This window comes from Cyprinus carpio, chromosome B16 (assembly GCF_018340385.1).
Source record: "Cyprinus carpio isolate SPL01 chromosome B16, ASM1834038v1, whole genome shotgun sequence".
NCBI lineage: Eukaryota > Metazoa > Chordata > Actinopteri > Cypriniformes > Cyprinidae > Cyprinus > Cyprinus carpio.
The window spans coordinates 22,366,246-22,388,646 of NC_056612.1; the positions used below are offsets into that span (position 1 = coordinate 22,366,246).

A 22,401-nucleotide genomic window follows, 5' to 3' on the forward strand; every position below is an offset into this window, starting at 1 on the left:
GGCATCTATGGTATGAAAACAAAACTAATTTCTCTCAAACCTGAGCTAAATGCTCCAGCTAAAGCCCTTCCGTTTCAAGGGGTTAAAATTATTGATCATGTAATGTATGTCTGCATGTGAGACATCAGTTTAATTCCCTTTCCATATAAAGTGGGCCAGCATTCTGGCAGAATGATTGTATAGACAGTTTTCCGATGGTCAAAGAGTCTGGCCGTCAAACCCACCATCAACTAAAAGGAAGTGAGCGGTTCCCACTGAGCCATCACCACTTCGGGCCACGAGCTTGTAGACCACAGAGCCAGCACCAGTGTCAGGGCCCACGGCTGCCAGGTAGGGGTAGGGGAACATGGCCCACTGAAGATCTGACAGGTTGGGGAGGGTCAGAGTCAGCCGGCACAGGTACCATTCATCACCTACAGAGAAAGGGAAACAGACAAACATGTTTTGAGTTCATAAAGAAACACATCACATACCAAAAACACTTATTTCACTTGATATTTTCATAAAGTTCATTTAGTTATCTATCAGGACAAAATATCAAATTAAGGATGACGCACAAAATTAATGTTTTTTGTTATGCTTTTCATGCATAACAATACATAAATAACAACATAAGTCTACTTACATAAAGTTCATTCAGATATTTATTGGGGGGAAAATATAAAATTAAAAGAAGATGCACAAAATGAATGTTTTTTGTTATGCATTTTATACATTACAATACGGAAAACAACAATGTAAGTATACTTACAAAAAGTTTATTCAGGTGTTTATCAGGAAAAAATATCAAACTAAAGGAAGATTTTATGCATTACAATACATGAAGTCTATTTGAAGAAGTTCATCCAGTTATTTATGAAAAAATATATAAGACTAATTATTATTTTTTTTTTACTTTTCTTCTTTAAGTTAAATTAAATATTGTCATTAATTAGTAATTATCTTAAATTAGAAATTACTTGAATATGGGAGGAAACGATTGTGGTTTCAAAGGTAACTGAGACTAATTAAGAACTTGGGCTGGAAACTAATGGAATAGCAACAAACTTAAACCCCCTCAGAACACCTTAGCAACAAACAGCAAAGATAAAAAATTAAAAATGCATAATAATAATAATACAATAGGCCCTAATGAGAGAAATCCAAGGCCCTCTCATCTTCCCTCTCATGATACTCTTCTCGTTTTATCCCATTCATTGTCTTCTTTTTGGAGAAGTTTCACAATGCTCTTCATAATCTCTGTAATTGCGGCAAAAAATCCCAAACACATCTACCAAGCCACAGTGTTGCATCTATAGCCTCTGAAAGCACATCTTCTAATCCAAATACCAGCCAAAAGAGCAGGAGGGATAGGGAAAGCCTTTAGCCACCCTGAGTTCAGTGACGCCTCTCGGCTTCAGACTGTCATTCTGCCCGAGGATGCTCGGCTACAAGAAAGAAATGACATTTCTGTAGAACACGTCATCTCTGACTTCCCCTGTAGGTCCTGAGGAAATTTGCTGTCAGAGACGCGATCCGCTCCCTCAGACGGCCTCGGAAGATCAGACGGAGAAAGAAAGGACTTAACAGAACAGAAATATCTTTTTTTGGGTGTTTTTGTGTTCTCTTTTCTCTGTTGTTTGTTTGTTTCCAGACTTGCATCGTGTTGTTTTTGACATTTCATGCAAAAGCAAGACAAGAGTGAGAATAAGAAGAAACTTCACTTCTAAGCACCTCGTCAAGAGGGAACATACTACCGTTACCCTCACTTCCTGTGTTTCATAGCCATGCTTTGGAGTATGTCAAAAGAGACTGATCAAGGGAGATGCAAGGAAAAGAAGAAAAACACAACAAGAGCAAAGAGATACAAGGGTCGGGGGTTTGGGTGTCTTGCCTCTATGTTTCCACGTCTCTGTGTTGTGTACGTCTGCGGAGTCAGGATGTGTTGTGCAAACGGATGGACTGGAGCTCAGTCAAATAGATAAAACCACATTAATACAAGAAGAGTGAAAACACAAACCAACGAACCCCCACAGATCACTGCAGATGTGAAAGTCAACAAAAAGTGACATTCTCTATGCAAATACATGTAAATCCTGTCAAAGTTGTTGTTGGTGTAATCAAATTCTGCGGCTGTCCACTTGCCACTGTGATTCACTGACGTTTGATGATAATACAGATAAATTATCAGAGGTCTACATGACTGAACCTAGCAACATGTATGCTAAATACATGCATTAATGTATCCAAATGAAAGGACATTGGCTTTAGCTGCATGGCAAGAAACAGTAGTAATGCCTCACTGAATACATTTTATTAGATTTTTAGATCAGGAACTGTATATTCGAGTGAAAGGATATTATTTAATGAATTTGCTAAATGAAATAACATTCTGTGCTAAAAATAATTTAAATTTATTACAAAAAAACCAAAATATACTGTTGATGGAAATATGATGAGGATAAATAACGCTGATCATGCACTAACAATGTTTAAATGTAGATAAAATTTCTGCAAATAATATATCGATAGCATAGGTTGTGAACATACTACCGTAACAATACACTAGAACGCAATATCAAAAACAAGTCTCTAAACATGATAAATTCATAATACAGTAAATTAGTAGCAAATACTTGAGTGTACAGTGTAATAAATATAAACAAAATAAAATTAAAAAATAAACAAGTAGCCTATATAGATAACTTTTTCAAAAAATATTATTTATTAGATAATAATGTTTATTTATTAGATATTTATGTAATATAATCATTGATTTTTTTATGTAATGTAAAATTTGCATGTAATGTAAAAAATAATGAAAAAATAATAAAAGGTTATATAATTTTCATATACACTATATTGTTTATTTAGTGTTATTTATATTTTACTTTATGTACTGTAAATGTATTTTATATATATATATATATATATATATATATATATATATATATATATATATATATAGACACAGCAAAGGTAGGTGACTTCCTGTGGCGTGAGAGTGCAGACAGACACTTCAACTTTGTCCGATACTGTTTGTGTAATTTAGGGGCTCTACATTTTCATGTGTCTCAAAAGATCTGCGTTCTCCATGTGGCATCACAGACCTTAGAAATGACCCTTCCTACCTCACACTCAGCTCTGTGTGCAGCCCACCATGGGGTGACCTAAAGGTCCAACAGATGTGGATCAAACCCCAACAGCCAACACCCACACCAGAGAGGGTAAAGGGCCACAGGCTCAGTCAACAAACTTCCAACAGGGAGAGGGCAGTTCAAGGGACGCCCGAGGAACCCTAGCGAGGCTTCCAACAAATGTATCTCTATCCAACTTCTCCAAAACAGCTGTCACAGTATCACCACATCCTGAAGAAAGATAAACACCCTTTGGACTGAGAAAATAAGGGAGGAAGGAATGGGTAAAAATGCTTTTTAGCTATGATAGAAATAACAAGCCTGTCTGGTAATGAAAGAGTGAGATTTTTCTCTCTGTTTCATGACTGGGCATCTTGCTCTTTGTTTCAAAAGAACAATATGGAATCCCAACTGGGATCTCTTTCTCACCCTGTGCATAAAACACAATAAAGCATCGCAGTTTGCGAGTTCAGATAACGTGAGAAAAAAATCTGACGTTTGTTTATGCCTCGCTAATCCAAGCTAAGCCTGGATGGTGGTGAAGCAAAGCATTGGATAAAATATGCTCCGTGTATAAATAGCTGGTGAATTTAATCTAAGTCCACCCAAAGCTCTGTACTAATTTGAATATCAATACAGAAGATGTCACGGATTGCTACGTTAAAAAAAAAAACAACAAGGCGAAGAGCGGATAAAGAAAGAGGGACGGAAACGGTGCGTGCTGTGTTTGTGTTGTGTTTTTGGCCTAATTTGGTGTACGGTAATTTGGCGAGAGGATGTAAAAGAAGCCGATGCCGACTGGGGAAAATTAGATTCCATTCAAAGAGACTTAACGGTCGTCAGCCGCATCGAACATGTGCAGCTTTTCTTTTGTTACCATGTTTGTCTGCATCTAAAGAGCAACTCAAAGGAACCGGAGGATGGGAAGAATATGATGCGATGCCTTTGAGCGGATATGAAGCAATGAATCAATGCTGATTCACCATAATTGCAAAACACAAACGACAGTGGAAAACTGTATTGCTTAGAGTGTGCTGTTTCATGATTTCACAGATTAAAGTTATGTTATATATATATATATATATATATATATATATATATATATATATATATATATATATATATACATACACACACACACACACACACACACACACACACACACACGGGTGCATCTCAAAAAATGTGAATATAATGAAAAACTCAAAAAGTGAAACTTTCATATATTCTAGATTCATTACATGTAAAACATTTCAAAAGCTTTTATGTTTTAATTTTGATGATTAGAGATTACAGCTCATGAAAGTCAAAAATACAGTCAAAAATCATTAAGAATTTGAAAATCATTAAGAAAATGTCTGAATTAAATGATTTATGAATGAACTGTTGTTTTGACTCCTATGAATCTGTTGATTCAGTCTGCAAAACCTGTTCAAATGATTTAAAAGATTCAATCATGAACTGGATTGACCCAGGTCTTGAATTCAACTCACTGTTCAATGATCCGATCACAGCAGTTAAAGTCTACATTAAAGGGTTACTCCACAGCAAAATGAAAATTTTGTCATTAATCACTTACCCCCATGTCGTTCCAAACCCATAAAAGCTTTGTTCATCTTCGGAACACAATTTAAGATATTTTGGATGAAAATCGGGAGGCTTGAGACTGTCCCATTAACTGCCAAGTAAATTACACTGTCAAGGTCCAGAAGAGTATGAAAGACATCGTCAGAATAGGCCATCTACCATCAGTGATTCAACTGTAACGTTATGAAGTGACGGGAATACATTTTGTACACGAAGAAAACAAAAATAACGACTTTATTCAACAATTCCTCTCCTCTGTGTCTCTCCAAATCAGCGTAGTGCCATTTTGGCAATTCTGAGCAGTACGCAGATGGCGTACGCTCTTCTATGTTAGCTGCGCTGCGCTAATGCGCTGTTTGGTTTCAAACCAAATCGTAAATACACGTAAAAAACGTATCCTTGTGGCACGGCTGACACAGAAGAGCATAAGCGGCTTGCGTACTAGTCCCAAATCACGTACTTATGCACTATTCTATGACGTTTTGTGGTATAAATAGAGTGAGTAGTGCGATCACACTGAAAATTCCAAAAAGAAAAAGTGCACTTTAAACACCCGGATGATGCACTTAAATAACCGAAAAAACTAAGTGTGGAATGTTGGACACTTCATGCACTCAACTGTCGCAGCTTTAACCCTCTGGAGTCGATTAACGCGTATACGCGTTTTGGGGTATTTTCTCCTGATAACCCCGAAAAGAACTTAAATTACACTTTCAGTTTTGATCGTACAGATAAGTGCAATACATCAATCGAATCTGTAAAGGGTCTACTTTTTTTGTATACAGACATAATAACAACAAAACTTTGTGCACTTATAAAATAAAGATAACAAACAAGGAGTGCTGTCTGCAGCCTTTGTCTGCGCTGATCTTCATTTACAAATGCGTCATTAAATGAACTGTAACTCAGTGAATACTCAACACAGAGACATGAGAGAGATATCTATAGAAAGCCTGACATGTCTACTTTTAAACTAAACAAGTGCTGCTGAAAACAAATACTCTGTGATAAAGTAATCCATATGAAAACAACGCGATGTCCGTTTTTCACGTCTCCCTTCATTATCTTATAATGCGACCACGCCCCCCGCGCCGAGAGCGCTTTTGAGATTCAAATGTTTCACTGAAGCGCGCGGCTTTTGAATACGCCCACACAACAGAAGACAACGCAGCGAGATTGTTCTTCAAGTTTTTATTATTTTACTGTTTGCTTCGCGATGAGAGGAATAAGACATAATTCACCCCAAAAAGATGTGATGTGGTTGAGGATTTGAGATTTGGATTTCCTCAGAAAAAAGATGAAGCACTTTATTCAGCAGAGATCATAAACATGAGTAAGTCTCTTTTTATTGATTTATATACTTGTACTAGTTTTCACATAACGTGTAAACATTTTACTAGTTAGACTTTTTTCCAAAGACTTTTTCCAAACTATAATTCCTGACTAAATGTATAATCAAGTGAAATATTATGAAGTTTCAATAACAATATACACTACTATACCATTCAAAAGCTTGATGTAAATAATATAAATGTAACAATAAATGTAACTGTAACAAATGTAACAATCATTGCTGTTCTTTCAATTTATCCCCCCTAAAAAACCTAAAAAAAAAAATATCTCTCAGCTCTTTTCAACATTAATAATAATAATAATAATAATAATAATAATGATAATAATAACAATAAATGTTTTTTTGTAGAAAATAAGATTGTTAAAAGGATTTCTGAAGGATTGTGTGACTGGAGTAATGATGCAAAAAATTCAGTTTGAAAGTCAGCTTTGATTTTTCCTAATAAACTGTTTAACTGCACTCACAAGTGAATATTAAATTATGTTGTTGGATAATTAAATATATTCTAAATAAACTACAAACATCAAATTATATAGATTTATTTTGTCCTCACATTCTTTCTTGTAACTCATCCCTCTCAGTGACACAGCTGACTGAATGGGCTCATTATGCAGCTCATTATGCAGGCCTTTGTCTTCTCAGGTGTGAATTCATGATAGTTGACGCCTACTCGCATATGACTTTTACCAACAAAAAGTGTCTTAGAAAATTTAAATCAATATATTGTTTTTCTGTAAGTGAGTAAACAAGATGATTTTCACATCATTTAGAAAAAAAAAATTCTAGGCTACAAGCTCCAGTTCTCAAAATATCTGGGAACCAATTTTCTGTATGTGTTTTATTGCCTTATTCAAGTGATTTAACATTTTTAGTTTTTCACTAACCACGCATAACATTTTTTTTCTCAAAAACACAATCATGTACATACATGCTGCTCACATATTATTATAGCCTAGTTTGTGCTGATTACAGTGAGATTAGACTTTAGCCATTTAGATATTTATAAGAAACTGAAAAAAGCACAAATGTCAGGGCATGACAAAACTTCTCCAGGCCCCAAAAATACCCTTAGACTCCAGAGGGTTAACTACGTAACAATGGGGGAGGGGCTATCAGACTATGATTATGATTGACAAAACAACCTTATATAATTCATAGATCCACTGCTCTGGGTGTGTGTTCACGGTGTGTGTGTGTTCACTGCTTCACTGCTGTGTGTGTGCACTTTGGATGGGTTAAATGCAAAGCACGAATTCTGAGTATGGATCACCATACTTTGCTGTATGTCACGTTACTGTATGTCACTCTATACACTACATGGTTGAGTGTATAGTCCATAAGTACATAGTGTATAGAGCATCATTTGGGATGCAGCTACTCTTTATTTAAAAATAATCCACCATCTTGAATTGTGCCATTGTTGGTCTGTTTGAGAAGGACTACGTCAGCGCCAAACCAAAGATTCTGAGAAGCCAGAAACCGTGTCTCTCCTCATTCTGAGCCTCCCTATACAGGACCACCTGAACAGATGATCTGGAATTACACACACACACACACACACATACACAGCATAGGGAAAGTCTTGCAGGTGTCTTGGTGAATGACAGTGTAGGCCAAGTTGTCATAGTGACTGGGACAGTGCAGGTGTCCCCCTGAGTCAAGTCTCCGCTTTGCAGGGTTAAGTCTATGTGACATGCAAACAGCACGCTGGTGAGCTCGCGTAATTGCCTTGCCCTTGCTGGGCTGGCAGAAGCAGTTTTTGCGTTGCGGTCTAAAAAGAGAGCTCTTTTCATGCTCAGTTAAACACTCAGCGATGTATATCTCATTGTTGTTCTGATGACATGCTTTTCCAGGGATGTAATTAAGTTTTCAATTCAGGGCCTTTGTCTTTTTCTCTCTCTGTCACCCTCACTCATGAACTGCACACTGAAATTCCTCCGGGTGAGACATCTCAAAGAGTGAGAGATGTGCAAAAAAAACCAACCAAATAGATGTTTAACACTTCTTTGGGTTTTAGGTATAGTTACATCTACACAAAACATCAGCAGACACACAATATCTGCACCGAGCATCTCCAGAGTTTGTTTTTAATCAGGCAAAGAACAAACTCATTCAGGTGATCTCGAAGCGATTGATTTGGTGTGAATCCAAGCACGTTCGCCATCTTCATATATGCCTAAATGCACTGAACGAATGAGAAAAATGCATTAGAAATGCTCCGAACGAGCCAGGAGTGAAAACAGCATCTCGCACTGAGCAGGGTGAAAGGACTCTAGCTTGATGAACCAAACACCCAAACACACACACAAAGGGAGAGAAAGCATGACCATTATTGTAGGTGTGTAAGTGTGCATACTAATCTGTAGGCAGTGACAGAGGGCAGTGTGTGACACAGACAGGGCCTCATTATTGAAGTACTGTGTGTGTGTTTGTAGACTGTGGGGGCTGCTCTGACCCAGCCAGAGCACGAAAGCACAGTGCATCCTAATTAATGATCTCGCCACACACACACACACACACACAGACATATTACACACACACACACACACACACACACACACACACACACACACACACACACACACACACACACACACACAATAAAACAATTTCACCCTGACAATGTTCTTAAATCAAGGTTTACTTCAGTAAAATATAATTGATGCCATTGTTTTAATAAATTATTGCTGTTAGCAAACCATAAAGGTTTTTGTCTTATACTACTGTTCAACATTTTGGGGCCATTCGATTTTTAAATTGTTTTTGAAGTCTCTTTTGCGCATCAAGGCTGCATTTATTTGATCAAAAATACAGTGAAATATTATTACAATGTTAAATGACTTTTTTAATTTCAATATATTTTTAAATGAATTTATTGCTGTGATGGCAAAGCTTAATGTTCAGCTATACTTTTTCAAAGTCTTCAATGTCACATTATCTTTTCAGGATTCTTTGATGAATAGAAAGTTCAAAATAAATAGCATTTATTTAAAATAGTTTTTTTTTAATGCAAAGGTCTTTAATTCTAATACATTTACTGCATACTTGTTCAATAATAGTATTACTTAAATAATTAATAGCAATTAAAAGCATATAGCCATACAGCCAACACCCACATCTCTCTGAAACATGTTTTACAGAGAGAAATTCACCACAAAGCCAGTTTTAACGTGCTGCTTCTCTCCTCCACTCTCAATTAGACACAGTTGTTGAAAAAGAAACATAATTCACACACACGCTTCCACGCATCATACACATTCACAAAGTTTCCTGCAGGTTAATTAAGCCCATTTTTCACCGCTGATGAGAGCATGCAGAGGGAGAGATGAGGGGAGGAACTAAACACATATAATTATGTTTCCTCTGTTCTGTTGATTTCAAACCGACATCTGTGTGGGATGTTCTTACACACACACACACACACACACACACACACACACACACACACACACACACAGTCTTTGTCGCTCACTGGCAAATTTACCTTCTCTATTCTCTTCTATGTTATATCAAAGCTCGGGCATGTTGTATATTTCATACACTGCCATCTAAAATACAAGCAATACTGCACCAGGGGGAAAAAGGAAAATAGACTTAAAAAAAAAAAAAACACAGAGAGAGCAGCGGAGCTGTTACACAGAGGAGAGAAACCACTCAGAGAAATGCAACAACATGACTAAGAGATAGATCCTCCATCTTAGTGATGTGTTTTCTCTCTCACTCTTGCTCCCCTTTTTTCCTCTTGCTGTTTATTTCCATTTCATTTCAGCGGCTGAGATCTGATTGAAAGCCCCAAGGCTGTTTGTGGACACACATCCTCATTCCACAGTGAAATACAGCGGGAGCCGGTGTGCAGGACAGCATAGCGCTGACCTAAACCACAAAAACACACACAAACACACATGTGCCGCTCTAAACCGGTCGCCAACTGTTCCTCCTTTCTGTGGAAACTGGACTGAAATCAGACCCATACTCTTAAAAATAAAGAAATGGTTCAGCCAACAACCATCTTCAGGAATTTTCTCTTCTTCAACTGGTTGAATGGCTCATTGGAGATTAAACAAACTTGGTGCTACATTCAGATCAGCATATTGGTCTCTAAACAATCAGTAGGTTTTCTAATGAACATAATGTTCTCTTTGAACAAATTTTTAAGTGCCAACCATCTTAAAGTCAACATGAAATCAACGAAATGTTGACAAAATGTACCTTCTTTTTTACTTTCATCGGTGTGCATTATAAAACATCACTTTTTCGCATCTTTCATCAACTTAAGTTACTTAAGACTACTATAGTTACAAGTAACAAGTGCTAATGCTGATGCTTTATACAATGCATTTTATTCTTTTTCTTTTTTAAATTCTGTTACACTTTTATAATTGCAATGGTTACTAAGCGCTATGGTCAGTAAGATTTTTAATGATTTTGTAGCGTCTTATGTTCACAAAGATTGCATTTATTAGATAAAAAAACAGTAAAAAAAAAAGTAATATTGTGGGAAAATTATTCAAATTTAAAATTACTGTTTTCTATTCAAATATATTTTAAAATGTTGTTTACTCCTGTGATGGCAAAGCAATTTTCAGTTTCACATTATACTTCAAAAATCATAAAAATAAGTAGTTGAGAAACTAACCTACAAGCTGGTTCCATCCTGACTAACCTGGTAGGCAATCTCAGTCAAGAGCCCTGACTGGAAAAAACCAACTAAAACATTTTAGACCAGCTACGACACAGCTGTACCACCTTAAGCTGGATGACCTGGTTTTCCAACAGAGGGTCAAAGTAATGCTTAATTTCATAATCTTGTTCTGTAGATGATTAGACTGTGTCAGAAGTCATCTGGGATGCTGGGATTAAGATGCTGTCTGAGCACAGAGACAGAGAGACATAGTAAAAGACTTGGAAACATGGAAGGCAAGCACCTCTCTCTGACCACTCGTGGGCGAATCAAAGCCCAGTCAGCACAACACAGAAACTCAATTAGAGGCTCTGCATGTGTGTGCAAGGGTTACGGCTGCTGAGTCCTAAGGTGAGATAATGACCGTGATCAGCACCAGCACACACCTCTCAAAGGAAGCCTGCCAGTGCGGCAAACGCTCTCTCTCACTCTCCTGGATGGAGTGGAGGCGTTATATCAAAGGATGTCTCATTACCTCTGATCTGCTCCAACTCAGACCTGGAGTCATTAAAGGGCGAGAGAACTCCTCTCTATGTCCCCTCACACATGCTCCATGCCATGTCTGGGCAGTGTGAAACCAAAAAGAGTAGAGGACGAAGAGGCCATGAGAGGAGATGGAGAAGCAAGTTAACTTTGTATTTGTTGCGTTAACTGATCAACTCAAGTCTGTACTGTCCAACCTTGTCTGACATGTCTTTATGTGACACCTGCCATTTCATATGACTTTTCACTATAGGTTAAAGTAGTGGTTCTTAATTGTTTTTGGTGATGCCCTAATTTTATAGATGAAAATGTATACCCACCACATCAAAAAATGGTGAATAATTAAGGATACATTTATGTAATAAAAAAAAAGTAATATTGTGATTTTTTTTATTTAAAATGTTTTCAATTTTAATAAAATTTTAATATGTGATGACAATGCTTAATTTTCAGCAGCCATTAATACAGTCACATGATTCTTGAGAAATCTTTCTAACATGCTGATTTGAGGCTCAATAAATATTTCTTATTATTATGCTGAAAAAAGTTGTGCTGCTAAAATTTTGTGGAAACCATTATACTTTTTTTCAGGAGTCTGTGATTAATAGTAAGTTAAAAAGCACATTTTTTTTGTAACAATGTAAAAGTTTAACAGTAAAACCGTCACTTTTGATCAATTTACAGTGGCCCTATTATGGGTTATGAAAGGTTCATATTTTGGTTTTGGGAGTCCCCAACAATAGGTTGACATGCATGCAAGGTCAAAAAACACTTTCATTGTCTTATAATATGGATTTCTTTTTACCATATTTGCTCAATGACTCCCAAACGATTCGCTCAATGATTCATTTTTCCAAACCCCTCCTTTGTGTGACACTAATCTTTATAATTTTAATTAATTAATCTTAATTTTTTTTTTTTTAACAAAATGAGATTTAAGACAAATTATAAATTAAATGTGTCCTTTTATTATTGGTTGGACAAAATGCTGCACATTTCTTTGTGAAATTGAAATATAACTATAATAATAAACTAATATAGCACTTGCATATTATTGCTCTTTTGTTATTTTTGATTGCTTCTATTGTCCTCATTTGTAAGTCGTTTTGGATAAAAGCATCTGCTAAATGACCAAATTTAAATATAATGTAAATGTAAATAACAAAACTAAATTGAAATTTTAAAACAAGCCCCAAATAAAATAAATAACACAAATAAAATAAATCTCTTCATATAAACAAAATAAGGCTTTGTGCTCTTTCCATTTAAAATTAGAGGCAACCACTGCATTTTAATCATGAAAACAAAGATGCTGCATACATGCAACATGAGCAGTTTTTAATCTAAATTAGATTGTATAATTTCGAAATTTGAAGCAAAAACAGAATGGTTTGACTTCAGTTTTGTGAAACTATACATAAAATTTAAAGTTAAAGTTCTCCCAGGTCTGCGTGCACAACATGCTAATGTTTCATGTTGACGTCAACATGAAATGGCTTAGGATTCGTTTTAAAAATGACTTGTTTAAATGATTCAGAGTCGACTCTTTCTTTTGCGAGACAACTTTATACACGGTGCACTTTCAGATTTAAAACTTTGCAGGATGTTTTCATTCACTTAGAGCTGTGTTACACACAACATTTGAACACAACAAAAAAACGTTTGAACAATAGTGTAAATTTTTATATATTTTTATTAAAAAGGACAATATTTTTAACTATTTAAAAATATTATTAACTTAATATTTAACTCTTTCCCTGCTAGTGATTTTGAAAAAAGCTGCCAGTCGCAGCCAGCATTTCGGATAATTTTTTTTTTATATCAATTTCCATGGCCCCCAGAATATTTTGTTGTATGAATATCTGACCATGCAATAAAGCAAAACAAAGAACCTCTACTTTTAAACAAACAAAAAATGTTTTTATTTGTTTGTTTAAAAGTAGAGGTTCTTTGTTTTGCTTTATTGCATGGTTTTAAAAAAACTACGGCTGTCAAATGATTAATCACGATTAATCACATCCAAGATAAAAGTTTTGTTTACATAATATATGTATGTGTACAGGGTATATTTATTATGTATATATAAATACAAACACATAAATTATATATTTAGAAAATATTTACATGTATATACATTTATATATTTATATTCTTATATTTTATATTATATAAAAATATATTTAATATATAAACATAACATATTCTTCTTAAATATATACATGCATGTGTGTGAATTTATATATACATAATAAATATACACAGTATACACACATATATTATGTAAACAAAACTTTTATTTTGGATGTGATTAATCGTGATTAATCATTTGACAGCCCTAAAAAAAACCAACAATTTTTATTCACGCTTCAAGCATTTATCAACACTTGAATATAGGTAAGTTTCATAAAAAAAGCAACATTCTGTGTAAAAAATTTTTTATCAGAGACTACATCTGGATCATATTCAGTATGATAATCAAAGCATAGATGCAGTAGATTGCTTCCATCAGAATTAGATGGATATTTCACACAGTAACATTAGGGAGTTTTGATTTATATGCTTTTATTGTTGATGATTGCAATATTTTTCATATGCATCTGCTTACATAAGAGATTGCTCATTTCCGCGTCTTCCTCACGTGTGTGTTTGATCAAGAAAATTCTGGTTTCATTCAAACAATCTGAAAACATGAAAAGCCGTGAAAACTTGTCCTTGGGTGGGAATCGTTTTCTCATAAAAGACAAGATGACTCACCAATGGCTGGGAAAGAGTTAATTATAAATAAAAAAAACTGGTATGGCATGATATATTTACAACATACTAAAATAAATAAAAGAACAGTGGCACTGCTTTAGGGGGTGCACCCCACACTTTGAAAACCACTGGGTTAAAGCGATACAGCAAGGGCGTCTGTTTACCACAACACACCATCAATATGTGATCAAAGGCCTGTGCCCTCCGACGTGAGGTACTTTTAGTTTAAGGTTGCTCACATACATCATCTCGCACATCAAGGTATTTTTTCCCACATGGCATAGAGGTGCTCTGCAGAACTCTGCCGGATCTATGAGATACCTGATACTGGATCCATCTTTCCACTCTTCCCTTTACTACAAGGGATTAAATCGATCGCTTTGGCTGTGAGGAGTAGACAAACCACAAGCAGTGCCTTTCCCTTTGATGCTGCTGCTGAAACTTCAGTTTCATTTCGCCTCTGCAGAAACTCAATTACCTTGGTGGAGTCTGACAGGCTTTACTGGAAAGGGAACATGGGAAACATTTTCAAATTGATGTTAGGAGAACTGCAGGCACCCTTCCACCGTTGACATCTGCTCTGTCTCCCTCTCTCAATACATCTAAAAGTGGCCTTACAAACTACGATCTGCAAGTCTTCTGCTCCATTTGTTTTCCTACTCCTTCCTTTCCTTAAAATAACAGTATAATAATTAGAATGTAGACCAAACTGTGTTCAGTGGTGACCATGTGGGAAAAGTCATATTAAATGAGTCAATGTGTTCAGTACAAAGGCTGACTGCCCTGTCGCTGCTGGGGTTTAGCAAGACACATCTCTTTCCATATGTTCTCAAAGCAAGTCAGATTCTCTCTATATGCTTCCTCTGACAAAATAAAACTCACCAATAAGATCTTGTTAACATCTTAATTGCTTCTTCTAGAAAGTGATGAGATAAAAAGAGACTTTCACTTTTCATAATATTTCTTCCAAAGAAACAAAGAGACTCTAGCAATCTCACGGTTCTCATCTAGATTTTGAGAAAAGATCAATAATTTCTCAAACTGTGCTCAGATTTGTCCAGACACCAGAAATCTGAAATCATAAGTCTCAGATCTCAATATGGTCTCAAATATTTCTCATTCAATTCTATCAGGGTTAAATTGTCTATATTAATCCATAAAACTATATGAATTTTATAGCTCCAGAATTCTACTTTATGTCAAAAAATATTTATGTCAATAATATTATTACATACATGAACAAACCTCTCACCTGCTTCAGTTTTAGTTCATGTTTAATAAATTCTCTACATTAAACTTTTTTTGCATACATGCAGTACACTTATGTAAAGTGTTATATATCAAATCTCACCTTACATATTATTGCCCAGCTCTCTCTATATATATAGTTGGATATGTATGTCCAACATTATCTGCACACATACAGTATACTCATGTATGGCGATATATACTATATAGCATATCTCAGCTGCCTGATTGCTTGAATCGTTGCAAAATTTAAATTATCGCCCAACTCTAATCTGCTATATAGACTATAGGGCATTATAAATTATAAACACTAACATCATGATTTTCTGTAAAGCTGCTCTGAAACTATGCACTGTGTATATTGTAAAAAAGTACTATATAAATTAATTTGCCTTTACTTATTTCATGAAACAGTTTTACAAGAAACACAGAACAAAACATAACTGAACAAATCTCTTTTAGAGCAACATCTGAGCAATAAACAGCTCCTCTGGGATATATATTTACAAAAAGCTCCACACTAGCAATAATCATTGTCATGCAGTAAGCTCCATGTGCTTGTAAGTCTCATCGGATGCTCTTAAATACTCCAGTGGGTACGGAAGTCAGTACCTGCAGCTTATTCAGACAAATAAATCAATCTGTTCTTCAGGGAGCTTCATTTCTTTTGTAATGTAAGACAAGTGTGATGGAAGAGAAGACTCAGTCCATGTAGAGCACTTAAACAATGAATGGCAAAGATAAAGTGAGCGGAGGAACAGTTAAAAGAACAGAAAAAATACAGATACATTCTCGTTGAGCTTAATATTCCAAACCGCATGTAATAATACAGCTGTTTTTGAGCCCTATAAACCACCTCAAAGAAAGACATATGAGAAATGGAGACAGAGAGACTCAAGAAGTTAGTGTATAGTACTTCCCATTTTTCGCATTGCACCCTCAGGACACACTCTCAATAATTCACCAGTCCTCACATTTACAATAACGGGTCCCTGAATAAAGACTATTTTCAATGTGGTTTTCATCATCAAGCAAACGTCTCGGATCCACATTTCATAAGCTCTGTGGATATAGACCAATCTAAAACATGGAAACTGTCACTTAAATTATGAATATCTGAGAACTTTTGTTCAGCATTAAAAAATAAAGCCTTGAAAAATTGATGCGAGGGCTCATATCATATTTATGATTTATGCCAGGAAATTTCTTTAAAAAAGCTACAATCAGAGATTCTGTGCACCATGTGTGTGGTTTCATCACGTCGATATCATGAAGCATGAAGAAGAAAGGGGAGATTTTCAACAGGATGGGTACTGGATCTTCTCAGGTTTGGACTAAATGGACAACGAGGAACTCAATGAACATCCCGTGGATTATGTAAGACATTATCACTCAGCTAATGGCACGTTTCTTAATGGGTACACTTCTGTTTTAAAATTCTGGATGATACCAAAAAATCTGTAATTACTTTAATTTGAATGGCCAATAGCCGATAAATGGTGGACACTAAAACTGTATAATTTTTTTAAAATAAAACATTAAAATCTAAAATCATCATTTTACATGATAAAAGTCAAAATAACCATAAAACTTTTTAATGGACAGTATAAAAAATGGATATTCATACTGAGATTTACCATAGGCTTCAATTTAAAAAATATTGTTTTTTTAAAAGATGAATTTTATATGAACGTTAAATGACAACAAATGTCTAATCTAAATGTAAAATTATAGATTTTTCTTTTCATTTGTTGAATATCAACTGAATTATCAACTGATACTGGTGATTTAAAAAAAAAATGTTATCAGCAGATAACTAATATAGTACCAATATTAGGCAACCGATATTGGGCAACCATGTGTAAAATTAAGCTTTTGTAGTTAGAAACTGTTGCATTCACATTAGTTGTGTAATCTATGTAAGTATTCAAGCTAATGTCTCTGTCTGTCACTCCATCTGTCTGTCCACCTCTCACTACATTTGTGAGCAAAGATTCATTAAACTTCCAGCAGGGCTGTCGTCCATTAGGCTCGGTCTCAGGATAAAGCTTGTTAACGGCTCCACGTTCTGCCGTGTTAAACACAGGCCATACACAAAGCATTCTGCACAAGCACATGCAAATGCATGTTAAGTCATGCAAATGAGGAGCATAATTGCTGTTCTTTGTTTAAATGTGCATTTCAGGCCTCAGCGTCTCCATAGACAACAACAGAAGAGAGAGAGACTGAAAAAGAGAGCGAGAAAGAGATTTGCTCTTCATTATTCATTAGCGTATCATATGTCTGGCTAGATTTATGATGCTCCAACAGGATGAGAACAAACAAAGTGGATCCTTCCGTCACTCATGCATAGCGCCCTACAAGAATAAAAATGATGGAAAACATGTAAAGTGCAGGATTTGTGCCAATACATCATTCCATTTTAACGAAAGCAATTATAGACACAGATAATGACCTAAAGCCCTTAGAAACCAAAGGAGGGCTTGTGTGCTCTTAAGAAAGCTCATTTCCTCAAGGCTGAATGTGCTTGTATTTGTCTTTAACCCCTGTTGAGGCTATGCTCTTTCCTTTGAATGGAGAAGTGCCGCGCTGGAACGAGTCAGCGTATGCTGGTCTGGTCGAGCTTAGTGGCAAATCCTGAAAAACTTCCAGCCATTCATCCGGCCCCCGGAATCCCCGCAGGGAAATCGTGGAGCTCCTCTGCCAACATTCCCATGTCCCATTCAGGTGAAATGCTCCCCTCCACGTCTAGATTTTCCACTCAAGTGACTCTGTGAAGAAGTGGCACACAGAGCTGGATGGGACCCTGGCAGACCCGCTGGGCTAGTCTACAAAAAGCAGACGCACACATGGGCACATGAATGCCAGTGTTTTCAAACACTAAAAGATGAAGTGAAAGCAGAACCGCCCGCATTTGGGAGAGATGAAAGGTACCTACAGCTGCGCTGCAAATTAGGTTCGGGGTTGACCCGTCTGACCGTCTGATGGGGGGGTTTGCACATGTACCCAAACAAACACATGTACCCAACCATTGTTGTTATTGTTAACCTAAAACTATAAAAGTAATTTTCTATAATTTAAATAAAACTGAAATAACTCAAATTAAAACAAAAAACATATATTAGATGAAAAACTTAAAAACTATTAATGTTGCCTTAGCAGCTAACTAAAATAAGTCGAAATTCAAGTTCTAAAATTACTAAACTTAAAACTGAAATAAAAATAATAATCGAAATAAACCTAAAATAAACAAAAATAAAATATGAAATGAAAACCTAAAATTTCTAAAATTAAAAATTAGTTGAAGTACTAAAATTACTAAACCTAAAACTAAAATAAAAAGAATTAGAGTAAATTTGATAATTGAAATAAACCTTAAATCAATAAAAATAAAAATAAATATATTTGATGAAAAACTTAAACTCAAAAATTAGACATGTAAATAAATACTCAATTAAAGCTTTATAGATATACAATTAAAATAACCAAAAAAAAGACAAAATCAGAAAACAAAATGTATACTAAAATAAAAAAGAAAATTGAATATATATATATATATATATATATATATATATTATATATATATATATATATATATATATATATATATATATATATATAAAATCAAATTCAAAATATTAATAAATACTATAAAAGAATATAAATAAGACTGTACCCAACCCCTCCTCAAACAACACGGCTCAATCTGCATCCCTGCAGAGCAAAGACATGGCTCGGTGATCAAAGTGAAAGATTTGTCTTTTTGTATGCATAAATGGCTACCAAAATGGGCTAAATAAAGAACACTAAGCTGCCTGTGTGTTTGGGGAGGGATGGCGATTTCAAAAAGTGAACAACTTGTGAAGAGACGCCAAACAATGACTGTGAGAATCTGGCATAATCTCACTGAGCAGCCACAATGGCTTCCTTTTTACTGCAGGAGAACAGAATCATGGGAAACAAGAAGTCGTCAAAGTCTACCTCAGAGTTGGTTTCATTCTCTCTCTCTTGTTTCATTCTCTTATAAGTGCATGAAGTGTGGCTTCAAGACTTCAGGGCCTGTGGAGACAGAGGATTAGATGCTGGTGTTGAGTTCTCTCTCTGGGATCTGTAGTATGATTAAGGAAGCCTCCATCTCTGCCCCAGTCACCTCTTCTCTGCTCCCAATGCAGTTTCTTCTCTTTCCCCCTTGTTCCTCAACCACTCACTTCTTTTTTTACATTCCTCTCACTTTGGCTCCGAGATATCTGACAAAAACTGTGGAGCTTTATGAAATTCAAGTCCTGGTGAGGCTCTAATCGAAACCCTGAGTCTCCCTTCGCTTGTTTAAAGGATCTCACTGCTGGGAGGCAGCTAGATAAGAAGCAACCACTCACACCAGCTCTCCAATCGGATTTCCAGTGATAAAGTTGTTTACCTCACTCCTCTGCTCTTTTCTCCTCTCACGCTCTGACTGAAGCTGTCTAGCCTCTGAGATGCTACAGGGAAACAGCAGCACACGAAGTTTCTCTTAAAACAAAGACTTCAGAAAGTTGTCCACAGGCTACACGTTTTCATGAAATGATAGATGGAAAAGTATCTCTGGACAGACGTATGGGTAATGGAGGTCTTGGTATGAATGTGGAGAAGGGGAGGAAAAGGAAGATGCAGCAGCATTGGTCTTCACTTGTTGCTTTGCCTTTTTGTCAGCTCTCTCTCATTTTCAAACCTGTCCATTTCTAGCTTTTACATCCATGGAACCTCTCTATTGCAAAAAGTTTCTTTAGATTATTAAAATGTTCTTCACACTAAAAAAAAATGGTTCTTTAAAGAACTATTCCCTGAAAGGTTCTTTGAGGAACCCAAATTATTCTTCTATGGCATCGCTGTGAAAACCCCCATTTGGAACTTGAATTTTCAAGAGTATAATATACTCTTTCAACACAGGAATGAATCATAATGAAAGTTGAATGTATTGCAAATCCAGTTTCTGATCAGGGAAATGATTTTTCGCATTTGTCTGTTTATTTTAAGCACCTAACTACATAAAATATGCCAGTACACACTCTAACTAATGTAAGTTGTAATTAAACCTTTGTATTCTATGCAATGTTCCAACACCTTGAGTCATTTGCTGTGTGCCAGTTACATAAACTTGGGTGATGAGCCAATTACAGTGTGTAATCTAACTAGAACCTGCTGCCGTGTCGTGAGGTCTATCTCATCCAGCTCATACACACAACTGTGACTCAGCGTGCACACACACAAACTATACACATTCACACAAGTACACACACACAAAATAGCAAGGAATACAATACAGCATTGAAATGACACATTTTACCAATATTTCCCACCATGTGAGCTGTCCAACAGCTTTGTTTTTCTGACAATCATAACTCTCTTATGATGAATTGTCTCTCTTGAAATATACTAATTTGACAATGGTGTCCAAAAGTGGACATACTGTACACACATTACAAGAGAATTCTGTAATTTTTTTGAAAGCCATTAAGATTTCCATCATATCTCAAATGATGTATTGCTTTTGATTGCATTGTGAAGTGGTAATTTTTTTAATAAAAACTTATTTTTTTTAAATAAAAACATCATTCTAGCATTTTATGCATTTCTAAATACACATATAAATACGGTTGGGAACCAAGAACTGGTTCTTATTCAGAACCGTTTTTGAAAAGAGTCATTTCAAGAGTGATTTTAAATGTTTAAAAATGTGGAAACCACTCATTACATTACACCATCTCCTGACTGCATTATTATTTGTAAAATAGGGGCTTTATGGAGTGTGTGTATACATGGCTATAAGTATAACAGTAAATATTTCATTAATTTAGGGAAATGAACAAGTGTCTTAGCCCTCGAGGGACTTTTTTCGGCTAACCAACTTATTCCTGCTTGAAAAGCAAAATGTTATTGGTAATGTAAAAAACGTCAACTTTGAAGCACATGTGATTGATGGACTACCATTAGTCAACTTTATTTACTACCTTACAACAACACTACATGCAATGAAGGTAAAATAGTGAAAAAATATTAATAGTTAATTTAAATGGAACCGGAATCAGAACCGGGAATTGTTAGGCAAAACTGGAACCGGAATCGGAACTGGAGAATTTCTTACGATACCCAACCCTACACATAAATATCCTTTTTCAGAATTTGCATGATATAACAAAATTGCGTCTTAATTGGACTGGAAATTACACAAAATAATCTGCATACAACTGATCCTTGCCTTGATAACTCTATTTTATCCTCGCAAGCATGCTTTTCACTGACTGTCATTTTTTGGTAAACTTTTAAAAGTGACATATCATTAAAAGCTGACTTTTCCAGGTTTTAAGTGCTATAATCAGGTCTCCGGTGCATCTATCAACCAAGGAAACATGAAAAAGATTAACCCAGTAACTTTGTTTTGGTAAGCCTTTTCTGCAAGAGTCTGAAAAAATGACCATGTCTGATTTCGCTCCCCTAGTGACGCTGCAAAGGGATCTCATTATAATATTACCGCCCCTTAATCGGCACGTTTCCACCCACGATGCCATCATTTGATTTCGCAAGCAACAGCGGTGTACTAGTTCTAATGCCATAGCGACAGTTCAAGCTGTTCTGTCTTTGGTTGCACAGACGAGCACAGGACACTATATATAGTCTCAGCCACAGAGGAAACAAGACAGCAGTGGATTTACTGATTCATTTACTGTATATTGCTGCTGCCTGCCACACAGATCTAAAATAACATGCAATTTATTTCCCAGCTGTTTACCTTCACAGGCATATCCGACTGTTTTTGTAACCCATGTGTGTTTTTAATGTAAACTTGTGTGTGAGAACATAGTTTCGTACTAACATGGTGTGACAGCTGCTTTCTGTACGTGTGCTTCAGATGTGTGCACTCAGAAAACTGTATATCAGAAGTTTAAACTAATATGGTTTAAAAAGCATGATTTCACCATGATAAACATGATAATCAGAACCAGGTAGCAGGTATGAGCTGTAATGGCGCAGCTCTATTTTGGAAAAGGGGGCGGGGAGCAGTAGCTCATTTGCATTTAAAGAGACAGGCACGAAAAACAGCTGGTTTCTGCTTCCACTCAAAGTAGGCATTTTCAAAATGATATAATAAATGATCTGTGGGGTATTTTGAGCTGAAACGTCACATATGCATTCTGGGGACA

General features: G+C 35.8%; 1 protein-coding gene across 4 annotated transcripts in view; it reads right to left on the bottom strand.

Moving 5' to 3' along the window:
* The window catches only part of LOC109106509 (neural-cadherin-like), a 140,389-nt gene that overhangs the window by 57,502 nt on the left and 60,486 nt on the right, over positions 1-22,401 (bottom strand). For 3 of the 4 annotated variants that reach the window (XM_042741491.1, XM_042741493.1, XM_042741494.1), the window contains one exon: positions 225-413. In XM_042741491.1, coding sequence (XP_042597425.1) covers positions 225-413 — 189 coding nt within the window. Of the gene's footprint in view, positions 1-224; positions 414-14,296; positions 15,022-22,401 lie in introns of those variants that run through there. The other variant, XM_042741492.1, reaches the window with a different exon arrangement.